Raw genomic sequence first — 21,211 nt, 5'->3', positions numbered from 1 at the left:
ATGCAAAAAATATGAAATGTTTTTTAAAAAAGCCCACTATAGAACCATATTTGAAATGAATTTTACAAGTACTCCTAAAGCCTATATATATAAGATATTAAGATAAGTCGATAATGAACGAAAAAGACATAGAGCGATGGAGGAAAGTGATATAACAGTTGTACGGGGTACAAAAGAGTAAGACAAGCTACGCAAAGAGGCAAATGCAAAAACTTTTGCTTCCTTTGCGTTTTCGAAAACGTACAGTACAATACCAGCAGTCCCGTAATAGTTACAGTCTCTTTAATTATTAAGTGCTTCAAATATTTTTTACGCAAACCCAAGTTTAAGTACATGTATTCATAATTTAGCGTGAAACCTAAACTTTAAATTTGAAGTATAGTATATTTATTTCACTCTACGTTAGAAATACGGAAACATGTTCTCGGTTTAATGTTTGAGAATAAGTATTAAACGGTCTGGAATTGGACCATTCGACAAAATCTTGGAACTGGTTTTGGAAACGAGAGTGGTGGGTGTGCCACGATGCGTATGTGACGATTTGATCGAACGCAATGTAAGGCTTTAATACACGCATGCTTTTACTTTCTTTCTTTTTTCCGTGGCATGCTTTTACATTATGCTACATCAACACGCATTTTTAAAACAAATATTTCATAGTAAACACGACGGCTTGAGTAATATTTACGAGCTTCGTTTAGATATTTAAATATCATCTAGGATGAAATACACAAAAAGTTGTCGGTGTCGTTTTGTGCAAGGATTTTCAAAAGTAAATTAGGTTAATGTCTGTTTTCACCACAAAACACGAAACGTTCGAGAAACTTTTCGATAAAATAATCGAGAAGCCCCTAATTTATAGTGATTTATGACCACTTTGTTGTCATCCGTTAATTTCCTAACGTCCATCGATATCAAAATTACACATCTCGCTAATAAACTAATTACCTACATAAGAAAACAATGAACTATATATATCATAATTAGTCATAATGATGTATCCGTGTGATTATATATCATTCAAACATGGTCGGTACGAAGTGATGATGCCAGATAAAGTATATATTAGTAATAACTAATGGTGGCTAGGAATTCAACAACTCCTCTGTTTGTTTTTAACAAATGTATGCAGATGTGAAACGAAAATAATTAAACGACTTACTATACAGGTCTAATGAATTAAATGAGACTATGCAGCTCAGCCACACATTTTGCAACAGCAATGGGATGGAATTGCGATTGAAGCTAATAATAACTACTTCTCCAAAACATTAGTTACATGCTCTCACTGGGTAAGTATTGTAACATGTTTTTTTCACTGTAAAGTTTGTAGCGACTGTTTTGTTTATTACTATAATCTGATTTGGGGAAAAGGCCTAAATCTGACTCGAAAATTAATGTAAAAATACTGCTAGGCTTTTGAGAGCCTTTAGGTTTCAATAGTCTCGTGGCCGAATCTTGTGGTTGTTTAAGTGATTGTACCACATGTTTATATAATTTTCGTGTGATGGGTTTCTACTTTCCTGATTACTTCTTTAAGATCCAAAACCAAAAGGTGAATTTTCCACCGGTCCCTACGTGTGTGAGAAGCAAATTAAATACACGCCGATCTATCGGTGCCATAAGATTAAGCGGCGTCCATATAACGTTCAAAGGGTCTTGCATCACGTGTGTACTAAGTTATCACCCAATGTAACGTTATAAGAAAGTGGGATTAGCGTCGTACAATTCGTGAATATATTGCTAAGCAAGTATTGGGTTATGGATATGTGGAAGATGCAATGCATCGGAAACGTGTCGGTAGATACGAGAGGTGGAAATTTTAGGGGGGGGGGGGGGGGGGGGGGGTTTCTTGTGAGTACTTTGTCCTTTTCTTATTTCTTGATATATCAATATAATTTTTAATTTTTGCGGGGGAAACAAAGCAACACATCCACCTCCCAAGAAACAGGCGACACACACTCGGATGATAGCAATAATAGCCAACAAGTGTCTCTAAGTCATCCAATATCTAAATCATGTACTATAATATAAAAATACTTATTAATGAGAGACACACAATAGTTGAAATATCACATGGTTTGCACCATTCCTCTAGCATGTATTATGTCATACTTCATAAATATGGACCCTTCTCTCCATGTTTTCTTTTCTTACCGTCCAAAAGCCAATCCATTATATAAATAAACTGAAATAGAGAAAATAATTCTAATACAACCATAAACAGTTGCATTTTCCTAACGTGGTATGCATCTATTTTGCAATGGTTCCATGTTGTAGCAAAAGATAATAGGCATGCCCGCATGCATATTGATCTCGGTTAGGGTACTTAGGATATATATAATGTTGAGCGAATCAAATGGCACCTCACCTTAGAACTTTTGGCTCCATTTTATGTTTTCCAATATATGTGACGTTAAAAGTACTGTATATATAAGTAGACCTGATTAAGTATATGCACAATCATAAGTGTGTGGGTATTGAAACGGTTAACCCATAAGAATGACTAATGCGGTTGCGGGTTTATCGCCTTAGACTAAACCCGTCGCATGGCCACACTTTCTTAACAATGAAATATGAACAAAAGGACACTTATAATATGGATCTTAATCTGAATCCAGTCAAACAAATAAAAATAATCAAATTTTGTGTATATATATAACTTTGGTCTCCACGTATATTAATAATTTCTCAATGATTTGCGACGGATACATATAAGATAGATTTCACTTTCTTTATCTTAAGCTTAACATAAATTAAAGAAAACAATAATATATTATCAATTTAGTGATTTTGTGAAGAACCTCTTAAACCATATTTGACCAGAAATTTTAGTAGTCAAAGAAAGCATTTTGGATACTATGATCTCATTGAATTTGAATTAAATTAAAATATACCGCGTTTTAATTAATTTCAGTTAACCAAACATTTTATAAAAGTCAATGTCTCTGAAATTTTCTATTTTGATTTATACACTTCCTCGAAAATTGCAAAGAAGTATCCAGATAAAAATGAAAATTATGCTATGATATCTTAATATATTAATATATATGCTATGATATCTCAATATATTAAATATACAGCAAATAATAATATCATAAATTCTAAAAAGAAGTATGTCTATGTTTGTTTTATATATATTAATTAAGAGCCAGAATAATTAGCTGTAAAATATACATTATGTAATACATAAATATTGTCTTTTTCCAATTTTGTTTTTTTTCCTTGTGCACATCTAAATTTAAGCCTATGGTTGTGGATAACAACAAGAAAAAAGAAGAAAGAAAGAAAAAAAAAAACCTTAACATCAAGGATTTTGTAACAACTGGTGTATATATGGTTGTTGTTTTCCTTATAATGGCATAACCATTTCTAGAACAAAATAATGGGTAAATCAGCCATCGTTTGACTAAAGAAAATTACAAACAAAAAAAAAAACTTCATAATTAGAAAAAGACTAAAAAAAGGTGGTAAAAAATAGAACAAAAAAAATCAAATAATTCAGGCGTTCCAGATGACCCAACTGACCAATTCAGAGGTTATCAATAAATTTTAAATCAGAGCAAAATTAAGAAGTAAATACAAAAAAAAAAAAAAAAAAAAAAAAACTCTGTGCCCCTGCCATAATTCCACTTGGACTTTGTATATAATATTTGTCTTTCACATTATCGAAAAAGCTGAAGAGAGAAAAAATTAAAAAGCAGTACTAAATAAAAAGACAAAACGGCTCTGGCAAAATCTCTGACCTTGGAAAGATAAAAGATAGTTCAGTCACATAACCAGCATGTGTACGTCGTTTCTTTAGTGCTAATATTATACTTAAACCATCTCTCTCTCTATATATAATAATTTTAATTGTCAGATAAGCATTAAGAGATGATGATATGACCTAGAGTAACCCCAAAAACAAAAAAGTCCTATCTCTCTCTGCCACTCCTATTCTAACTTTTTTTCAGTTACTTTAACTCCTCCCTTCATCTTTTTTCTTCTATTCTCATCGACAAAGATAAATATATATATATATATATATTGTGTGTGTGCAGAGGAGAGGTTACATGCATTGTATATGTTTATCAGAGACACATATATCTGACTCGGTTTCCTCCTTTTTGATTCCCTCCTCCTCTTTATTAATCGGTTTTACTTCTCTCCCTCTCTATTCTTTGGTCATCGTCCTTTGATCGGAACAAAAAAAAGACAAAAATCAAAGCTTTTCTTTTTTTTTGTTGTTCCAAGAGATGGCAATACAAGCGCAGTTGAGTTACAACGCTTCGAACGCGAATCAAATCGGGTTTGGTGGGTCTGAGTTTTCTTTGGTTAACAACAACAATGGTGGAATCGGAATCGGTAACGGTCAGTTTTATCTCAATCATCTCCAGTCGCAGAAAGAGTTCAACCAGCAAGCTCTGTTTCATCATCAACATCATCAACCTCAACAACAACAACAACAGTCTCGTCCTCAGAACTTTTTAGCCGCTCATATGGAAAAACAGAAACAAGAGATCGATCAGTTCATCAAGATACAGGTTCGTTTTATTCTGTAATCAAAAAACCATAAAGTTTCGATTTTGGAATCATGGATAGTGATAAAGTTTCAATCTTTTTGTTTTCTGAAAACAGAACGAGAGGCTGAGGTATGTGTTGCAAGAACAGAAGAAGCGAGAGATGGAGATGATCTTAAGGAAAATGGAAAGCAAAGCTTTGGTTTTGATGAACCAGAAGGAAGAAGAAATGTCGAAAGCGTTGAGCAAGAACATGGAACTCGAGGATCTGCTGAGGAAGATGGAAACGGAGAATCAAACGTGGCAGAGATTGGCTCGTGAGAACGAAGCTATGGTGCAGACTCTTAACTCAACGCTCGAACAGGTCCGTGAGAGAGCCGCCACGTGTCACGACGCTGGTGCTGCAGAGGTGGACGACGAAGGGTCGTTTTGCGGCGGAGACGGGGATAGTTTTCCGGCGGAGAAGAAGATGAGTGGTAGTAGTAGTAGTTGCTGCAATTGCGGTTCTAATGGAGTCACGAGAGTTCTGTTTCTGCCGTGTAGGCATCTCTGTTGCTGCACAGATTGTGAGGAAGGGCTTGTTCTTTGTCCGATCTGTAACACCCCCAAGAAAAACAGAATCGAAGCCTTTATTTTCTAGGATTTTTCTTTGAAAATTTTCCCGAGAAAGTTTGGTTAAAAACTTAGAAGAAGAAGAATGTGCCTAGTTTTTGTATCCCGGTGACCGGAGAGTTTTTAACTCCGGGTAGATGACGTGGCAGGGTAATTTTTTTGTTTATTTTCCGGGGAAATTTTTAGGGGAAAAAAAAGGGAAAGTAAAATTAGGCATTTTAGAATAGGAAAAAAGGTAGGTTATTAAGAAAGTAAATTCTAATTAGGGTTTCTTTTGACCTTTTTGTTTTTTTTTTTTTTTTTTTTTGGTTTTTTTCTTATCAATGGGAGAGAAAAGAAAGCCAGAACATAATCCATATTTTCCTTTATCTCTAATGAATTTTTTTGAATATAAAAGTTTAAATTTGCTATTCTTTCTATTTCATGATTTTTTTAAACAAATTCCACGAGCAAAGATATATTTTAAGATTGTTTACTAGCAATTAAATATATTATTCACAGTATACACTTCCTAATAAAAAATAATTATAAACAAATACTAATGTTTGTTTATATAAAAAAAGGTAAAAAAAAATATATATATATTAGTAGAAACAAATAGTTTTTTCTTTGAAACAAACAAGAACTAAAAAAAAGCTTACAAAGTGTTATTTATAATAAATGTTTTGATGTTGCAATGTTGAGGAAAGAGGTGGTAGTAGAGTCCCGTAGACACGCGTATTGGAATGGATAAAGCTGTAGGGTATTAGTATTGGGTTGCGAAATAATCAATAATACTAGTACAGTGACAAGAGGGCACAATAACAATAGTAATAACTTGAAGATTAAAAAAAAAAAATTGAAAAGAGGAGAATCAGAGTTTGGCCTGCCACCACCACCACCATAGGACTGAGTTCTCGCACTTTCCTAAACAGAAACATGTTTCATTGAACACTTGTGCCCTTCCTTCGTTTTATGGATTCTCGATCTCTGTTTGGACAGATCTGTGCTACCCTAGGTTTCTAGACACACACACCCTAACCTATAAATATAATAGCACTGTAGCATCTACTTTTTTTTTTCTTTTTTTTTGGTTTAATGCATCAGCATCTAATATTAGATCGTACTATACTACTATTATGTACCCTCGTTCAATTTGTCAATTAACTAAGAATTAAACTCTGTAATTTGTGAGAACCCATCCTTGGTATTATTAGGCTCACATTGCCACATTTATATATAAGTATAACAAATCTTTTTCCACTCTTTGATTAAAATATATCGATTACTTGCTTAACTTGTAAAGTTGTAATGGAGCGACTTGCAATATTTCTTATGTGATATAATACACCGCTTACATAGTTACATATTCCCGACTGCCTTTAGATTTTTTTTCCCCAACTGTGATAGATTTATGCTCATATATGATATATCATTGTACTATTTCTTCATCTATATTAGTATTGTTTATTAGGAATTGTTTATTTTTGTTTTTGCCTATGAATGTAGGACTACGTAAGGACGTAAGGTATATTTTGAATGGAATTTGTTTTATCTACTATAAACGGTAACAGAATCTCTATAATTTACTTGTACAAATTTCATTGAAAAAATGTCGAATGTTATTTGAACATAAAAAAATAAAATAAAAAATAAACGATCGACGTTAAGCGGTCCTATGGATGGGGAGAGTGGTTAGCGTTGTAGGGTGTTTGGGGGTCATTATCGCTTCTAATGGAGTTTTTTTTTAATTTACGGTTACGGATTTAAGTCTTGCTAGTTTTAGACTCTTTACTGGAAAAGCGTAAAAGTAAAAAAACCACACCTAATCCGCCAAAATAATAAACCTCACAGATTACAATTTTGGGTAATTAATTGGATTACAAATGGACACATGGGCCGGCCCATTTGTCCCCACAAACACTAGGCCCTTAGTCGAAGTGGGACCCCAATAGATTGCCAACTATTTTATCGAAAAAAAACAAGAAGTTTGGAACTGATACGTCGTCACATATTAAAACTAGCAAGACTTAAATCGTGTAGAGGTAGAGTTGGTGTAGTCTCTGGGGGTGCACACATGTTGTATGTCATTCTTCTGAGAAAGATAGTAATTTTTTAACTTATGACATGTGCGCCACTGCTCGACGTGTGCTCGGAGAGAGTGACCAGGTAGTTATTTTATGCGAGGAAATCTTGGGAAAATATAAATAATTCGAAGGTATTGTTATGCAATTATCCAAAACGTTGTTTTAGATTTTAGTTTATTTTGCTCACGTATTTCATATTTTGCCACGTCGATGCATTTACAATCTCATAAACCATTTCGTTTAATAACCTACTGCATTTATATATTATATTGCAAATATAAAAATTAATTCAACAAACTTGTTACTGCAAACTGGATCATTTGAGTGAATATATTAGAAGAAGGAAAATAAAGATATTGAAAATGTAACTAGGGAAATTAGGAAATGTAGGTAGGTAAAGTCTATATAAGCAGACGAGGAAATAAAATAGTAACGTGGATGCGTCGTGGACTGGATTCCATGTACACCTATTTTTGCTTTTACGTTTCTCTTTTTTGTTAGGCGAAAGATTTGACATTTCAAACGAAATACAGTAAAGTATTCTTTTATCATTTAATTGCTAGGCCTTACTTTACCAAATCGTTTACATATTTTTATACAACTCGATGGAACAAGACCCATCCCACGGGTTTTTTGGACCTTACTTCTATGCACATTCGATCAATTATTTCACACACAACTTTTTTTATAGTATTAAAGCTCGATCTAACTATGACATGTTTATAAAGTTCACTTGTTTTGTCTCATTGCTAATTAACGTAAGAATATTTAGGCGAGTCGGCTTTTTTTAATACGGGAATTGTCCATTCAACTTTTTTAACCTAATAAGAATTTTTTACCTAATTAAAACTCTTCAAAATTTAGCATTTTTGTATTAAAAACTCACCAATTCCATATGTGGATTAGTGTGTAATAAAAAGATTTACAGTAGTTTTGAATTATTAAAAAAAAAAGTAAATATCATAACAGTATTCTTTTTTGTTAACAAGAAATATTACTAATTCGTAATTTACATTATTTTATTTGTAAAGAAACAAAAATAAAATAAAAATTCCATATTTAAAAAATCGAATATCCTTTTAAAACAGAGAAAGGCGCACGTACTCTCCTCTCTTCAGTTTTGAGAACTCGCCGAGAGAGAAGGGTAGAAGGAGAAGGACGCCATGGAAAGGCTTCTGCAACCTTCGTCTTCTTCTTCCTCAATCTCTTATATTTCCAAATTCTTTACAAAGACTTCTCCTTTCCTTCCTCGTCTCCGCTCATCGACTCTGGGCTTTGTCTCCTCATCTCATCATCACCGTCGGCCCGAGTCGTCACGCCGACTCAGCTCAATCTCTTGCAACGCTTTCCAAAACCCATCAGCGTTTACGCCTCTTGTATCTAATAAGACTAACAATTCCTTCAATGGGTCTCCCAAATCGGAAGAATCCAAACCTAATCCCGGAGTTCTTCAACGGATCGCGACGACGGCTTCTGAGCAGCGAAAGGTAAATTCAATTTCGCGTTTTGATCACTGGAATTGAGAAATCTACGGATTTATATGTTGATGCTTGGGTTACATTAGATTTGGGGTTTATTGGGGTTTTGTTTACAAAAAAGTTCCAATTTTGTTGGGTTTGATCTGTCAGTTACAAGAATCACGGAATCAGATTCTCACATAGTTTTAGGATTCGTGAGCTTATACGATACTTTTGATTTTGAACTTGATTTATCTTGTTAGAGAAATCTCAAAAAGATCCAGACTTTTTGGAACTTGTATATCTTAAATCCAGAGCAAGAGCAAAACTAATTTAGCTTCTTGTTAACCTACTTAAAAAAGGTTTTGGCTCTGTAACTATTTTGAGCTTGTAAGACTAGTGGCTGATCTGTCTGTGTGTTTACATTGTGTTTGTTAGCTGTCCTTCTTATGTAGTCACATGGGGTGGTTTACAAGATGTTTACAAATCTGTGTTTCTTTGCAGACATTATCTACTGGAACGGTCATACTAATCTCTGCAGTAGCTGCGCTTTTGCTTAACCCGCTTCTTGCACCACCTGCTTTCGCTAGCTTCCAGACCGCAGCTAAAACTGGTTGGCTAACCAGTGCATGGACAGGTTTCCTTGCTGGCTGCTTGCACACGCTATCAGGACCTGATCACCTTGCTGCTTTAGCTCCGCTTTCAATCGGACGCAGCAAAATGGAAAGTGCTGCTGTTGGAGCTCTTTGGGGATGTGGGCACGACGCTGGTCAAGTCATCTTTGGTTTACTGTTTCTGTTACTTAAAGACCGGCTTCACATTGAAGTATTACAAACTTGGGGTACAAGAATTGTGGGATTGACACTTGTCATCATTGGTGCTATGGGAATCAAAGAAGCTTCCGAGATTCCAGAACCTTGTGTTGCCTTGGAAACCGACATCAGCATGGTATCAACAGAGAAAGAGGGCTTACCAACGCCCAAAAAGAAGAAGATCGGGTTCGCTACATTTGCAACTGGAGTGGTTCACGGGTTACAACCGGATGCTCTGATGATTGTTTTGCCTGCATTGGCTCTGCCATCTCGGTTAGCTGGGTCTGCGTTTCTGATAATGTTTCTGGTTGGAACGGTTATCGCTATGGGAAGTTACACAGCGTTTATTGGGTCTTGTAGTGAGGCATTGAAAGAGAAGGTTCCAAGGATCACAGAGAAACTAACTTGGGCTTCATCTCTTGTGGCTATAGCTCTTGGATTGGGAATTGTCATCAGCCCTTTCTTTGGATTTAGCCTCTACTGAGAAAGTAAAAGCTTCTTCTTCAGGTAAATGAGAGAAGTTGATATCCTTTTAGCTCTATAGAAGAAAAGAGTCTTTTTTTTTTTTTTTGGTTCATTCAATTTACTGGTGCTTGTACGAACACAATCTCGTAATCTTGCTTCTGAAACTCCCTCTACACGAAAACCATTTTTTCTTTACCCTTATTTTTAAGAGAAGTTTGGTTCTAGTTCTGAATTATTGAACAGCTTGCATGTAACCATAATTTATAATATGAATGTATTCTTGCTGACACATTACGGATCTCATCGTTTTTAGACATACATAAACATAAGACTGATTCTGATACGATTTAACTGTCCACCTCCGAAGTAAGCATAGTATGACGTTGAAAGAAAAGTAACGTTATGTTTACTTTTAAGTTGTTATTGTATATATACCATTTGAACAGAGAACTTTCTGTGTCACAAATTCAAACCCAAAAATGTCAAAACCAAACTTAGTTACTAATGTCATAACGTCAAAAGCGGAGTTCAAACCCAAATGGTCAGATTATCACACATTCAACAACCAAATCTATAGACTCTAAAGACCCCACGCTTACTACAACGACGTTATACAAATGTGGCCATTGTTGCAACACATATTAACAACAATTGTAAATTCTCTAATAACCACACATAAGATCCTATATCCTTTATTGTCTTTTTCGTTTCATACTTGGTTTGCCCTTTCGTACAGAACATGCATACTAAAAACACGTCTTCGTCGACAGCTCTTGACGTCCAGGTGTAATAAACCTTTCTTGTTAGTATATAGGAATGTACCAGACATGTCACGATCGTTCAAGGACAAAAAAAAGAGCTTTCATCAAATTACACCGATTATAAATCTTCAATGTATATAATGTATTATTTTGATAAAACAAGAGACAAATAAGGTCACAACAACACAGAAGGTTTTTTTGGTCTTTAAAACACATACTATTACAAACATAGCACATATAAGATCCACAAGATGAAGATTGTATTATCTCAAATTTGATCTCTTCCCATCTTTTCATTTTCTCCCCATTCTCCTCTGCTAATTAGAACCACACAAACGCCAATCAAGAATCTTTCACTGCCAAACACTCATTTTAGATGCTTGGTCTCACGTTGAGACGGCTCGCCAGCTTCTGTCCCAGAGACTTGTCAGCCTGTTTCACACATTATTTACCCAATCAGTGTCAGAAAATGTTTAAAACTTGACAAAACTTCACAATGAGAGAGTAAATAAGACTGAGAATTCAGACCTGAGACCAGTAAGAGATCCAGATACTGCGGATTTCGTGTGTGATGCGAGGGTCGGATAGTGCATCAATCCATCTACAGATGAATCGTTCTTGCCTGAAGTTGAAACCAAACCATAAAACATTATGAACACATAAGCTTCCTATTATCATTGAGTTGGCATCAGAAAAAAAAAACAAAGACAACTGGTACCTCTCTGGTGGGAAGGAACGGTATCTCTCTCCAGGCTCCTTGAAGTTGTTCTCTTTAGCAATAACGCACTGCAGAAACAGATATCTAACTTTTAGAACACATGTTTCTTATGTGAGCCAAACAGAAACAGAGGAAAACAGATTTGATAACTTACCCTCTCACGTTTTCCAGAACAGACTGCAGGTGGAGCTGGATACTTCTCAGCATGACGAACCTGATCATACCTCGACGGGAAGTAGTTGACCTGTAGTAACAACAACAATAGCTTACTGTAAGACTATGATATTCTAGAATTAAGTTTGACATAAAAGATACTAGTATTGTCATTATCAAGTACCTCCTCATCCCTGTGCATGAAATTCATGAATCCATCATGATGGTTGTTGTGGTGAGCGCATTTTGGGGCATTGACTGGTAGCTGGAGGTAGTTTGGTCCAAGACGGTGTCTCTGAGTGTCAGCATAGGAGAAGACACGGGTTTGAAGAAGCTTGTCGTCTGAGTAGTGTATCCCGGGAACAATGATTGCAGGGCAGAAGGCAAGTTGCTCATTCTCTGCAAAGAAGTTGTCAATGTTCTTGTTCAACACCATACGCCCAACTGGCTGAAGAGGCAAGATATCCTCAGGCCAAGTCTTGGTCACATCGAGCGGGTCAAAGTCGAACTTGTCTTCATCAGCTGGATCAATGGTTTGGATAAAGAGCTTCCATTCAGGGTAGTTTCCAGCAGCAATAGAGTCATACAAGTCCTGAGTAGCGTGACTGTGGTTGGTTCCTCCAACACGAATAGCATCTTCTTCCAAAAGAGACTTGACTCCACAAGTTGGTCTCCAATGGAACTTCACGTAGTGAGCTTTACCAGCTTTGTTGATCAACATGTATGTGTTGACACCAGAACCATCCATGTGCCTGTAGTCTTGTGGGATACCAATATCATCAAAGAGGAAAGTGAACATGTTCAAGCTTTCAGGGTGGTGAGAGAAGAAGTCGAGGACTCTCCAGTTCTCTTGGATGTGAGATTTTGGGTTTGGCTTAAGGGCGTGGACCATGTCAGGGAACTTCATCCCATCACGGATGAAGAAGACAGGAAAGTTGTTTCCGACAAGATCAAAGTTTCCCTATTCACAGAGGATGATCACTTGCTTTAGTTGCAAGCATTAACTCAAAAAGATATGTTTTTAAAAACTATAATTAACTAGACTGACCTCTCTGGTGTAGAACTTGACAGCAAAACCACGAGGGTCTCTCAAAGTCTCGGGACTACCACGCTCATGGATAACAGTAGAGAAGCGCACAATGAGGGGAGTCTGAACACCAGGAGCTCGGAGGAAGTCAGCACAAGTGAGGTTAGATATATCATGAGTAACCTCAAAAAAACCTTTAGCACTAGCTCCTCTGGCATGAACCACACGCTCTGGAATCCTCTCCCTGTCGAAATTGGCAAGCTTCTCAACAAGATGGTAATCCTCAAGAAGGATAGGACCTGCCAAAGAATCATGAGTGTAGCTGTGTAAGATTTAACATTTTACAAATGAAACTTTTAGTTAAAGATAGAGAGAATAGGAAATTACCTCGGGGTCCAACGGTCATGGAGGAGTTGTTGTTCCATACAGGAGCACCAGAGTTGGTGGTGAAGAAGGGAGAGTTGTAAGAACTAGCTGGACGATACTGCATCATACATATATATCATCCATGGTTTAATCAAACATTCAATTAAATAAGAAAATCAAATTCATCAATCAGAGAAACTCAATGATCTTATATATAACGTCATATCGACGACGACATAAATCTACCGCAAAATCCGTGACTAAAAAAAAAAGTGAACACGGTCTTCTTGGGAAAAATCAGTAAACAGCAATGGAATAGTCGAATTGGATTCACGGATTTGACTAGAAAAAAAAAAAAGTCAAAATCCGAATCGACGACACCAATCTAACAGTGATGATAAGAGTGTATATGAAGAAACGGAACTTAATTAGGGTGCAATTCCGAAAGCATAAGATAAATAACGTTTCAGCCCAGTTTCGACGGCAAGATTACACATAAGAAGAAGAGGTGATGATATAGATAAAGCAAAAGAAGGGGTTTACCTTGTAAGGATCCATTAGTTGTTGTTGATAGAGGGAGATGAGAGAGTTTGGTTGAGAGATTGAACAAAACGAGGAGATGGATGATGAGGATGAATGTGAATTATAATATTCGCTTCCCTTATTTATAAATGGCGTGTGCTTTACTGCCTTTTGCGCTTTTATTATGCTTTTATTTTATTAAATTTTTATTTTTATTTTTTTTTGGGGGGGGGGGGAATTATTTAAAGGTTATCGTTTTTTCATAATTTTATTTTTGCTGATAAATATTTTGCAATACCAAATATTATTATATTTATTGTGGCGAGAAGAAATTGAGGAAACGTCGAGTATTATTATTTACGATCACAGTACTACGAGATTTTGTTTTTTTTTTAATCCAACCACCGATTTACCTACTATTTTATTCAAATCAGAAAACTACATTTTTTTTTTGTTATACGTAATATTTCATTGATAAGAAAATAGTTTATAGCTTATGTGTTATCTATAGTATTAACTTAATGGGATTAATCTGATACATACATAACTGATTATAATTTTGACTAATTAAATTAGTATCACATTTACAATTGATAATGCTTAAGTAATTAAAGACTTAAAGTCAGCTCTTGAAAACAGAAGTAAAGTGATCTTAAACAACTTAAACGATTCTAAAAAAAAAAGAAAAAAAATAACGATTCTATGTTTTATGAAAGATGAAGCTCATGGCATTGTTTGTATTTTTCCGGATCCTGAATTTATATTATTAACATATTTTTGAATTCCTTAAAACTCAATTTACTCGTAGTTTTGAACCTTAAAACCTGGACGTGGTTAATACGACCAAAACCTTCAACATGATAACGTTACACAATGTCATCCGAATGAATTTAGGTTCCCGAGAACGTAAGATAAGCTGAACCCACGATTGTGAATTGTGATATTGTCAAAATTATATTTTGTATAAAAACTTTTTTTTTTATGGTAACAAAGGCAAGTAAGAGGACGACAAAACATATAAATATTTTTGCAATACGGAATAAATGAGGACGTCACGGAGTGTGTGGTTCCTTATCCATGTTATTTTCAATTTTTTTTTGGCCTTCTTCTTCTAACAAAACCTTTATAAGTGGTTTAGTATGGTTTAGGGTGACGTGGATGCTTCGTTGGACTCCACGTATGATGAGTTAATGTGAACGCTCCAGGCGGGAAGAATATGCCTTTTGAATTGATTATTACTTCTTGTTTTTGTCCCTTGGGAGATGTGTCGAGATGAGATTATCATGTTCCGAATTGGCCCCACCTCAGAACCTTCTGGATCTCTCAGAAGTTTTATGTAATCTGAATCTGGAATGCATATATATATCAGACTTTTATGAACATGTTATAATATTTGATGACTTGTGTAATCCTTTGAAATGTCTGGAATCAATGTATTAAGGCAGCCAACATGGTTATAAGGATGTATCTGTGTAATCCACATGGTAATCCTTTGAAAGGTCTTTGAACTCTATTGGTTATAAGGATTAAGGCAGCCAACAAGTACGCACAACAAAACAAAACAAAGATGTATCCTATATTTACAATGGCCTTTAAAGCCAACAGATAGATATTTACAAAGGCCGACCATGCACATTTAAACCCGTGATTTTGTTCGATCAGTTATGAAAATAAATATGTTTAACACAGATTCTTCTTCAATCTTCTCCCTATTATCAAATGGACCGAACAAGAAGGAGATATTCGAATCCACTATGAATAGAGAGTATAGCCCAAAAAATGCTATAAAAATGAAATATCGCTGATACCGGACAGCAGCAAAGCAAAGGTGAGGATACCAAAATGGGCTAGAATATATGGGCTAAGCCCAACTCCTATTATAATTCGTATTACTTTAGAAGCATACTCTTAAAACGTGCTTATCTAAGACGGACATAACATTTATTTTTTAAAATGTTATTAATATGTACTATTTCTCTGAACTGAAAACCAGAAAACGTAAACACAGATGACAGATGCAATATAAAGGTACGATTTAGCTTAAAAAAAAACAATGAACGAGAAGAAGGATGTTCTACGTTTTCTTTAATGTGAAATTATATATTTAAAGAATAATTAAAGCTAATTAATAAGTACTTACACATATATAACACGTTAGCTTACCATAGGTCCATATGTACGGTAGGTACGTACACAAAATTAATAAACGCATTCACTACAACTAATTACTCTACTAAAAACATGTAAATAAAGTGCTTTATTAAAAGCATGTTTCTGGAGGGCATAATTGAACTATAAAAGCATTGGTAACTTATCCACAGTAAATATTAACGATTATTTGAAAAAGTTGTTTACGTTAAATCAAAGTGTAGCTAGTGACCGTTGGATAGAGAGAATCGAACAAAATAAAAATTCTAAAAGAAAAAGAGGACCATCTTTTTGTTTTTTTGGGTTGGAAAAAGACATGTATGTGTTGTTGTGTGGATCGTTCTAGCCGTTACGATATACGATACACGTGGCATGAGCTGTATGGATTAATATGAAGAGATCTGACCTGTCTTTTGCCAAACTGATGTGGAGATACAGTGACGAGGATGTTTTTGAGATTACTTTGCTTTGTTTTGCCCTTTTTGTTAGGTCATTCCTCTGTGGACTAAAACTTACTATTTATTAAAACTTAATTAAACTACAAATTGAAGGTAGCTAATAATTTAAAAGATAAGCAGCCAAATCATATAAAAGATATGATGGTTGATTCATTCTCACATGCATTGATTTCGGGCGAAACCAAAGTAGTATTATTATCCCAACCTCTTCTGCACTATGAAGATTTTAATTAGTGGAATATATTTAGATGTTCCAGCACTGTCCAGTATTTATTCTTTTGTTTCCAAAGTATATATAACATGTGTTTATATTAGAAGAAAGGTGACAAATACTCAAATCTTATGGCCATTTAATTTTTATTTTCGTAAATGTGACTTTACATTATACTAAACTAGGGTCGCATGAACCATCTCTCACTCCTAGTTTAGTTTCAAAATGTAATTCGAACTGGAATGTCGAATGAGTGTACTGGTTCTAGTATTTGCATTTCTTATATTTATACTATATATTTAAGATGTTTACCTAATTTCCCAAATATATTTATGTTACACGAAAACGCATATTTTTTTCATTGAGGAGGAAAACAATCATCATTTTTCTATGATTGCACATCGACCTGGCACTTCCTCTACCAAAGCCAACATAATTTCAAATCAAATATATTTCTTTTGTCGTAGTTTACTCGAATGATGAAATTTATCCGTGGGTCTAGTTAGTAAATGTGAATACTAAATTTATTCGTGGGTCTACTTAGTAAATTCATAATTATATATCACATTTTGCGTGAAAGTGAAGTAAGTATTAACAATCGTATTATACAAAGTGATAAAGTAATAATCGGCTAGGGATATATTAACAAAGTGAAAAAGGTGATTAGGGACTGGAGGATAAGGACAAATGTCATACTCTTAGCTTATACAAAATTCGAAAGAAAAAGTATGGATTATGGTGGTCTGCTTTTAGATAAAAAAACACTCACTCATTACGGATTAGCACTTAGCACTTCGTATTATCCGTTAGTGGGCTGTATTTATTAATTAAGGATTGGTAGTTCTTGCATTAGCTTTTATACTCCCACATATCTTGTACTAAAAAAAAAAAAAAAAAACGTTTGAATCAATTTTATAGTTCCTCGACATTCTTCAAATATCAAAGGACAGCCACATTAATGTGAGAGAGCTTTAAACCAGAATAGACTATAATCATCATCTGCCGGTGAAGTTTTGTCTATACATTTCAAAAAACGGTACCCACCACAAGTCTCGACTCTTCCTTTTCATAATTTTCCTCCCTTTTAATTACCGCAAATAATATTTTCTTCCTTTTTCCATATCTTTTTCATGTAGTTTGCTTTTTTAGACGGTCGAAAAAAAGTAGTTTGTTGGGTTCGTTGAGTAAAATAATATCTTCATCTGTTTGTGTAATTCAAAGCTGTAATTTTAACAAACATTTGACCTTATTTGAAAAAATAAAAGAGGAAAGTTGCCAAAAAAAGATTTAGAAAGAAAAAAAGACAAAGATATATATTGATAATATAACCGTTGAAGAAGGGGTTGTATGACAGCCTGACGAAAAAACCTTACACCTCATTTCTATCATTAACCCTCACATGGCTTACCTGTACACTTTTGGTCCTACCCACCTTCTTACTTTTTTTTATTTTATTTTTTATCTCTTTCAAAATTGTTTTGTTAACCCCAAAAAATACTATTTAACAAACCTACAAAAAAAAAACATGCCTTTTTAATTTATTAAAACACATTTTGTATTTATCCCATTGTTCCATATTAGTAAGAAAAAAAATATTCACATTTACAGAGCTGCAGAAGATTTTTTGGCCATGCACATAGACCCCACTTTGATTGCTATTTTATACACTATAATCATATAGTACTAAAACAAAAACTTGACTATTATTGTACCAGTAATAATGCATTAAAAACTACTATTGGTGACAGCCAAAACAAAAAACCAAACAAAGAGTACTAGTAGTAATTACTTTTTCTCCCTTGTGGTTTAGTGATTTAACTACAACTAGAAAGTTCTAAGGAACAACATTTAGTAACTAGTTTAATTATTACAGTACATTACTAAGTTAGTTTAGAGGGGTTATCAACTGACAAATTTTAAGTTCCCGAAAAAATGTCTAGAAGTTTTCCATTATTATCACACTAACTAATTAACTCCATAATCGTACAAATATAATGATTATACCAGAGTTATTTAGAAGATTATTACAAATGTATAATACCGAAAGTACCCCTTGGCTTATCCAATGGTGGTGGAAACAAGGGTTTTGTTTTTCTTTCCCTTTAAAAAGGCAGAGGAGAGACACTGTCGTCGTCACACACCACCACTCATTTCGAGCTCCATAGCTTCTTAAGCTAGAAAGAGAGAGAAACAAAACCAGAGAAAAAAAAAGGCAAAGATGTCGAAAGAAGTGAGCGAAGAAGGAAAGACTCACCATGGGAAAGACTACGTGGATCCTCCACCAGCTCCGCTCTTTGACATGGGAGAGCTCAAATCTTGGTCTTTCTACAGAGCTCTCATCGCTGAGTTCGTCGCTACACTCCTCTTCCTCTACGTCACTGTAGCTACTGTCATCGGCCACAAGAAGCAAACCGGTCCTTGTGACGGCGTTGGTTTACTCGGTATCGCTTGGGCTTTCGGCGGTATGATCTTCGTCCTCGTTTACTGCACCGCCGGTATCTCTGGTAAGTTCAAATCTCTCAACAAACAAACAAAAACCCTAATCATTGACTTGTTTAGTTCGTTTTCTTGTAGCTAATCTTGGTTTTGTTTTCTTTCGTAGGTGGTCACATTAACCCAGCTGTGACTTTCGGTCTGCTGTTAGCTCGTAAGGTCTCTTTGGTTCGAGCTGTTGGTTACATGATATCTCAGTGTCTTGGAGCTATCTGTGGTGTGGGTTTCGTGAAAGCTTTCATGAAGACTCCTTACAACACTCTTGGTGGAGGAGCTAACACCGTAGCTGACGGTTACAACATCGGAACTGCTCTTGGAGCTGAGATCATTGGAACTTTCGTCCTTGTTTACACCGTCTTCTCTGCTACTGACCCTAAGAGAAGCGCTCGTGACTCTCACATCCCCGTAAGTGTTGTTTTAAGAATTCTCAAAAAAGCTTGGATCTTTAAAGTGTGTAATGACAAAATTTGATGGATATGTGTAGGTAGATACTTACTCATAAAGTTTGAATCTTTAAGGAGTTTTATTATAAAATTTGATTATAAAATCTCGTGGGTATGTGTAGATCTTAATAAAGTTTGAATCTTTTTGGAGTTTAGTGATAAAGTTGTTTACAACTCATATGGGTTTGTGTAGATTCTGATAGAGTGAATCTTCGTTAGGGTTTTATGAAAAAGTTTGTGTTATCTCAAATTGGGTCTGCAGTGTGTATACTGATAAAGTTTGGTGCTTTCTTTGGTGGATTAGGTGTTGGCTCCACTTCCAATTGGGTTCGCTGTATTCATGGTGCATTTGGCAACTATCCCCATTACTGGAACTGGTATTAACCCAGCAAGAAGCTTTGGTGCTGCTGTTATCTACAACAACGAGAAGGCTTGGGATGACCAAGTGAGTGCTTTAATGATTATCTCTGAAATTAGGTTAAATTATACTAATTGTTCACGTCTCTAATGTTGTTGGTTTTTGGGTTTTGTAGTGGATCTTTTGGGTTGGACCATTCCTGGGAGCATTAGCTGCAGCAATTTACCACCAATTCGTATTGAGAGCATCAGCAATTAAGGCTTTGGGCTCCTTCCGAAGCAACGCGACCAATTAATGAAGGTTTGTGAAGAAACAACTTAAGATTTGAAAATGCTTTATTATTTGTTGTTCTTTTGTGTGTAATGAGAGAGATCTGGTTTGGAAGATGTTAATTATGAAAGTGGGGCCTATGGATTCTATTTCTTTCTTTGTTCCTCTTTTGTTAAATTCAAATAGTCTAGTTTTGGTGTGCCTTTTGTTGGAAATTTAATCTTCTTCTCTACAATTAGTTTCGTAATATCGAACAATCCAGATTAAAATAAATTCGTCTTAACGTTAGGAGAACTGTTTAAATGCAAACAACATGATTCCAAGGGAAAAAAATAATTCGTCTTAACGTTAGGAGAACTGTTTAAATGCAAACAACATGATTCCAAGGGAAAAAAATAATTCGTCTTAACGTTAGGAGAACTGTTTAAATGCAAACAACATGCTTCCAAGGAAAAAAAAAAAAATCGGCCGTAACATGGTATATAGTGGGTCTTTTGGTTATTGTTATGGTCCTCGGGGTCATCTTTAAACCACTCAGTCATAGACACGTGTAGTCATATCAGAGTGATGGAGCGAGAAGGATGCGTAAACGAGTGTTCCCATTTATCTATCTGCAAATTGGATTCCATTTGCTATGATTTAACTTTTTCGCTAGTTGATTAAAAAAAAAAAAGAACTACTACTATTTTTCCCTTCCTTGGCTTTTTTAACTCGTGCGAGTACCTTTTGTTTTTGGGAAAGGGATAAAAAGAAGTGGAGCCAATTGGGTTGTAACAACCAGACAAGGAAGCAGTCATTAAACCCATTTTTCCACCGCACTCAATCTTTTCGCCGCGTGTCGCTTAGCTAATGTGTTCTATCATTGTTTTAGAAATCGCTAGAGGCTAGTCGGGCGATTGAGAGGAGCCTAACGTCCGACTAGCGCTTAGCAAGAAACTCAAAGATTAAATGGGAATTAATCAGGAATTAGTTTTAGAATTATTTTATTAAATTAAAAATAAAATAAAAATATACTTTCTCTGTATTGATGTTTTGGAATATTTTTTTGTTCCACAAAGATTGATATTTATAAACTTCAAAAAGTAATCATTGAAAATATTTAAATTTTTTGAATTGTAATTGGTTTATTTTTTCTCTCTCTAACAAAAAATAATTATAAATTAATTTATAAATAAAAACTAAAATTTTTCTTAATATGGGTGAAAGTGTCAAAACATCAATCTTTGTGAGACAGAGGGAGTATTGTACTAAATATATGTATATTTTTGTTTATGTTAAAAAGAAAATATCAAGTAATATAAAACTATAGTATTGTCTTTAAAATTATGGTAAACACATAAAACATCATTTTAAAAGAAAATTTTCTGAT

The 21,211-nt window shown here is 34.9% G+C and overlaps 4 protein-coding genes across 7 annotated transcripts; 3 read left to right on the top strand and 1 right to left on the bottom strand.

The window, feature by feature from the left end:
• Positions 1-729: 729 nt before the first annotated feature.
• On the top strand, positions 730-20,046 carry LOC104716626 (aquaporin PIP2-7). 2 transcript variants are annotated; one of them, XM_010434038.3, is made up of 5 exons: positions 730-754; positions 18,393-18,782; positions 18,881-19,176; positions 19,519-19,659; positions 19,748-20,046. In XM_010434038.3, exons 2-5 carry the CDS (start codon positions 18,497-18,499, stop codon positions 19,865-19,867), a joined length of 843 nt encoding a protein of 280 aa, XP_010432340.1. In that variant the 5' UTR covers positions 730-754; positions 18,393-18,496; the 3' UTR covers positions 19,868-20,046. The 2 variants fall into 2 exon arrangements, with proteins under 2 accessions (XP_010432340.1, XP_087326112.1); XM_087469986.1 differs by lacking the exon at positions 18,393-18,782 and having other exon boundaries at positions 737-754; positions 18,853-19,176.
• Positions 3,869-5,510, top strand: LOC104716630 (putative BOI-related E3 ubiquitin-protein ligase 3). 2 transcript variants are annotated; one of them, XM_010434041.3, is made up of 3 exons: positions 3,869-4,137; positions 4,237-4,526; positions 4,621-5,510. In XM_010434041.3, exons 1-3 carry the CDS (start codon positions 4,056-4,058, stop codon positions 5,140-5,142), a joined length of 894 nt encoding a protein of 297 aa, XP_010432343.1. In that variant the 5' UTR covers positions 3,869-4,055; the 3' UTR covers positions 5,143-5,510. The 2 variants fall into 2 exon arrangements, with proteins under 2 accessions (XP_010432343.1, XP_019086161.1); XM_019230616.2 differs by having other exon boundaries at positions 4,100-4,526.
• Positions 8,078-10,203, top strand: LOC104716628 (chloroplast protein FOR GROWTH AND FERTILITY 1). Its single transcript, XM_010434040.2, has 2 exons — positions 8,078-8,667; positions 9,142-10,203. The coding sequence occupies exons 1-2, from the start codon at positions 8,344-8,346 to the stop codon at positions 9,931-9,933; spliced, it is 1,116 nt and encodes a 371-aa protein (XP_010432342.1). The 5' UTR covers positions 8,078-8,343; the 3' UTR covers positions 9,934-10,203.
• Positions 10,799-13,784, bottom strand: LOC104716627 (catalase-2-like). 2 transcript variants are annotated; one of them, XM_010434039.3, is made up of 8 exons: positions 13,483-13,784; positions 12,961-13,057; positions 12,595-12,872; positions 11,731-12,507; positions 11,548-11,637; positions 11,394-11,461; positions 11,204-11,297; positions 10,799-11,107 (listed from the first exon to the last, which is right to left on the bottom strand). In XM_010434039.3, the coding sequence occupies exons 1-8, from the start codon at positions 13,495-13,497 to the stop codon at positions 11,048-11,050; spliced, it is 1,479 nt and encodes a 492-aa protein (XP_010432341.2). In that variant the 5' UTR covers positions 13,498-13,784; the 3' UTR covers positions 10,799-11,047. The 2 variants fall into 2 exon arrangements, with proteins under 2 accessions (XP_010432341.2, XP_087326111.1); XM_087469985.1 differs by having other exon boundaries at positions 11,204-11,461; positions 13,483-13,679.
• Positions 20,047-21,211: the final 1,165 nt, after the last annotated feature.

Source organism: Camelina sativa, chromosome 10 (genome assembly GCF_030686135.1).
Source record: "Camelina sativa cultivar CO46 ecotype springtype chromosome 10, ASM3068613v1".
Taxonomy (NCBI): Eukaryota; Viridiplantae; Streptophyta; class Magnoliopsida; order Brassicales; family Brassicaceae; genus Camelina; species Camelina sativa.
Note: the sequence above shows the minus strand (reverse complement) of the source record. Positions and strands in the feature narration are given on the sequence as shown.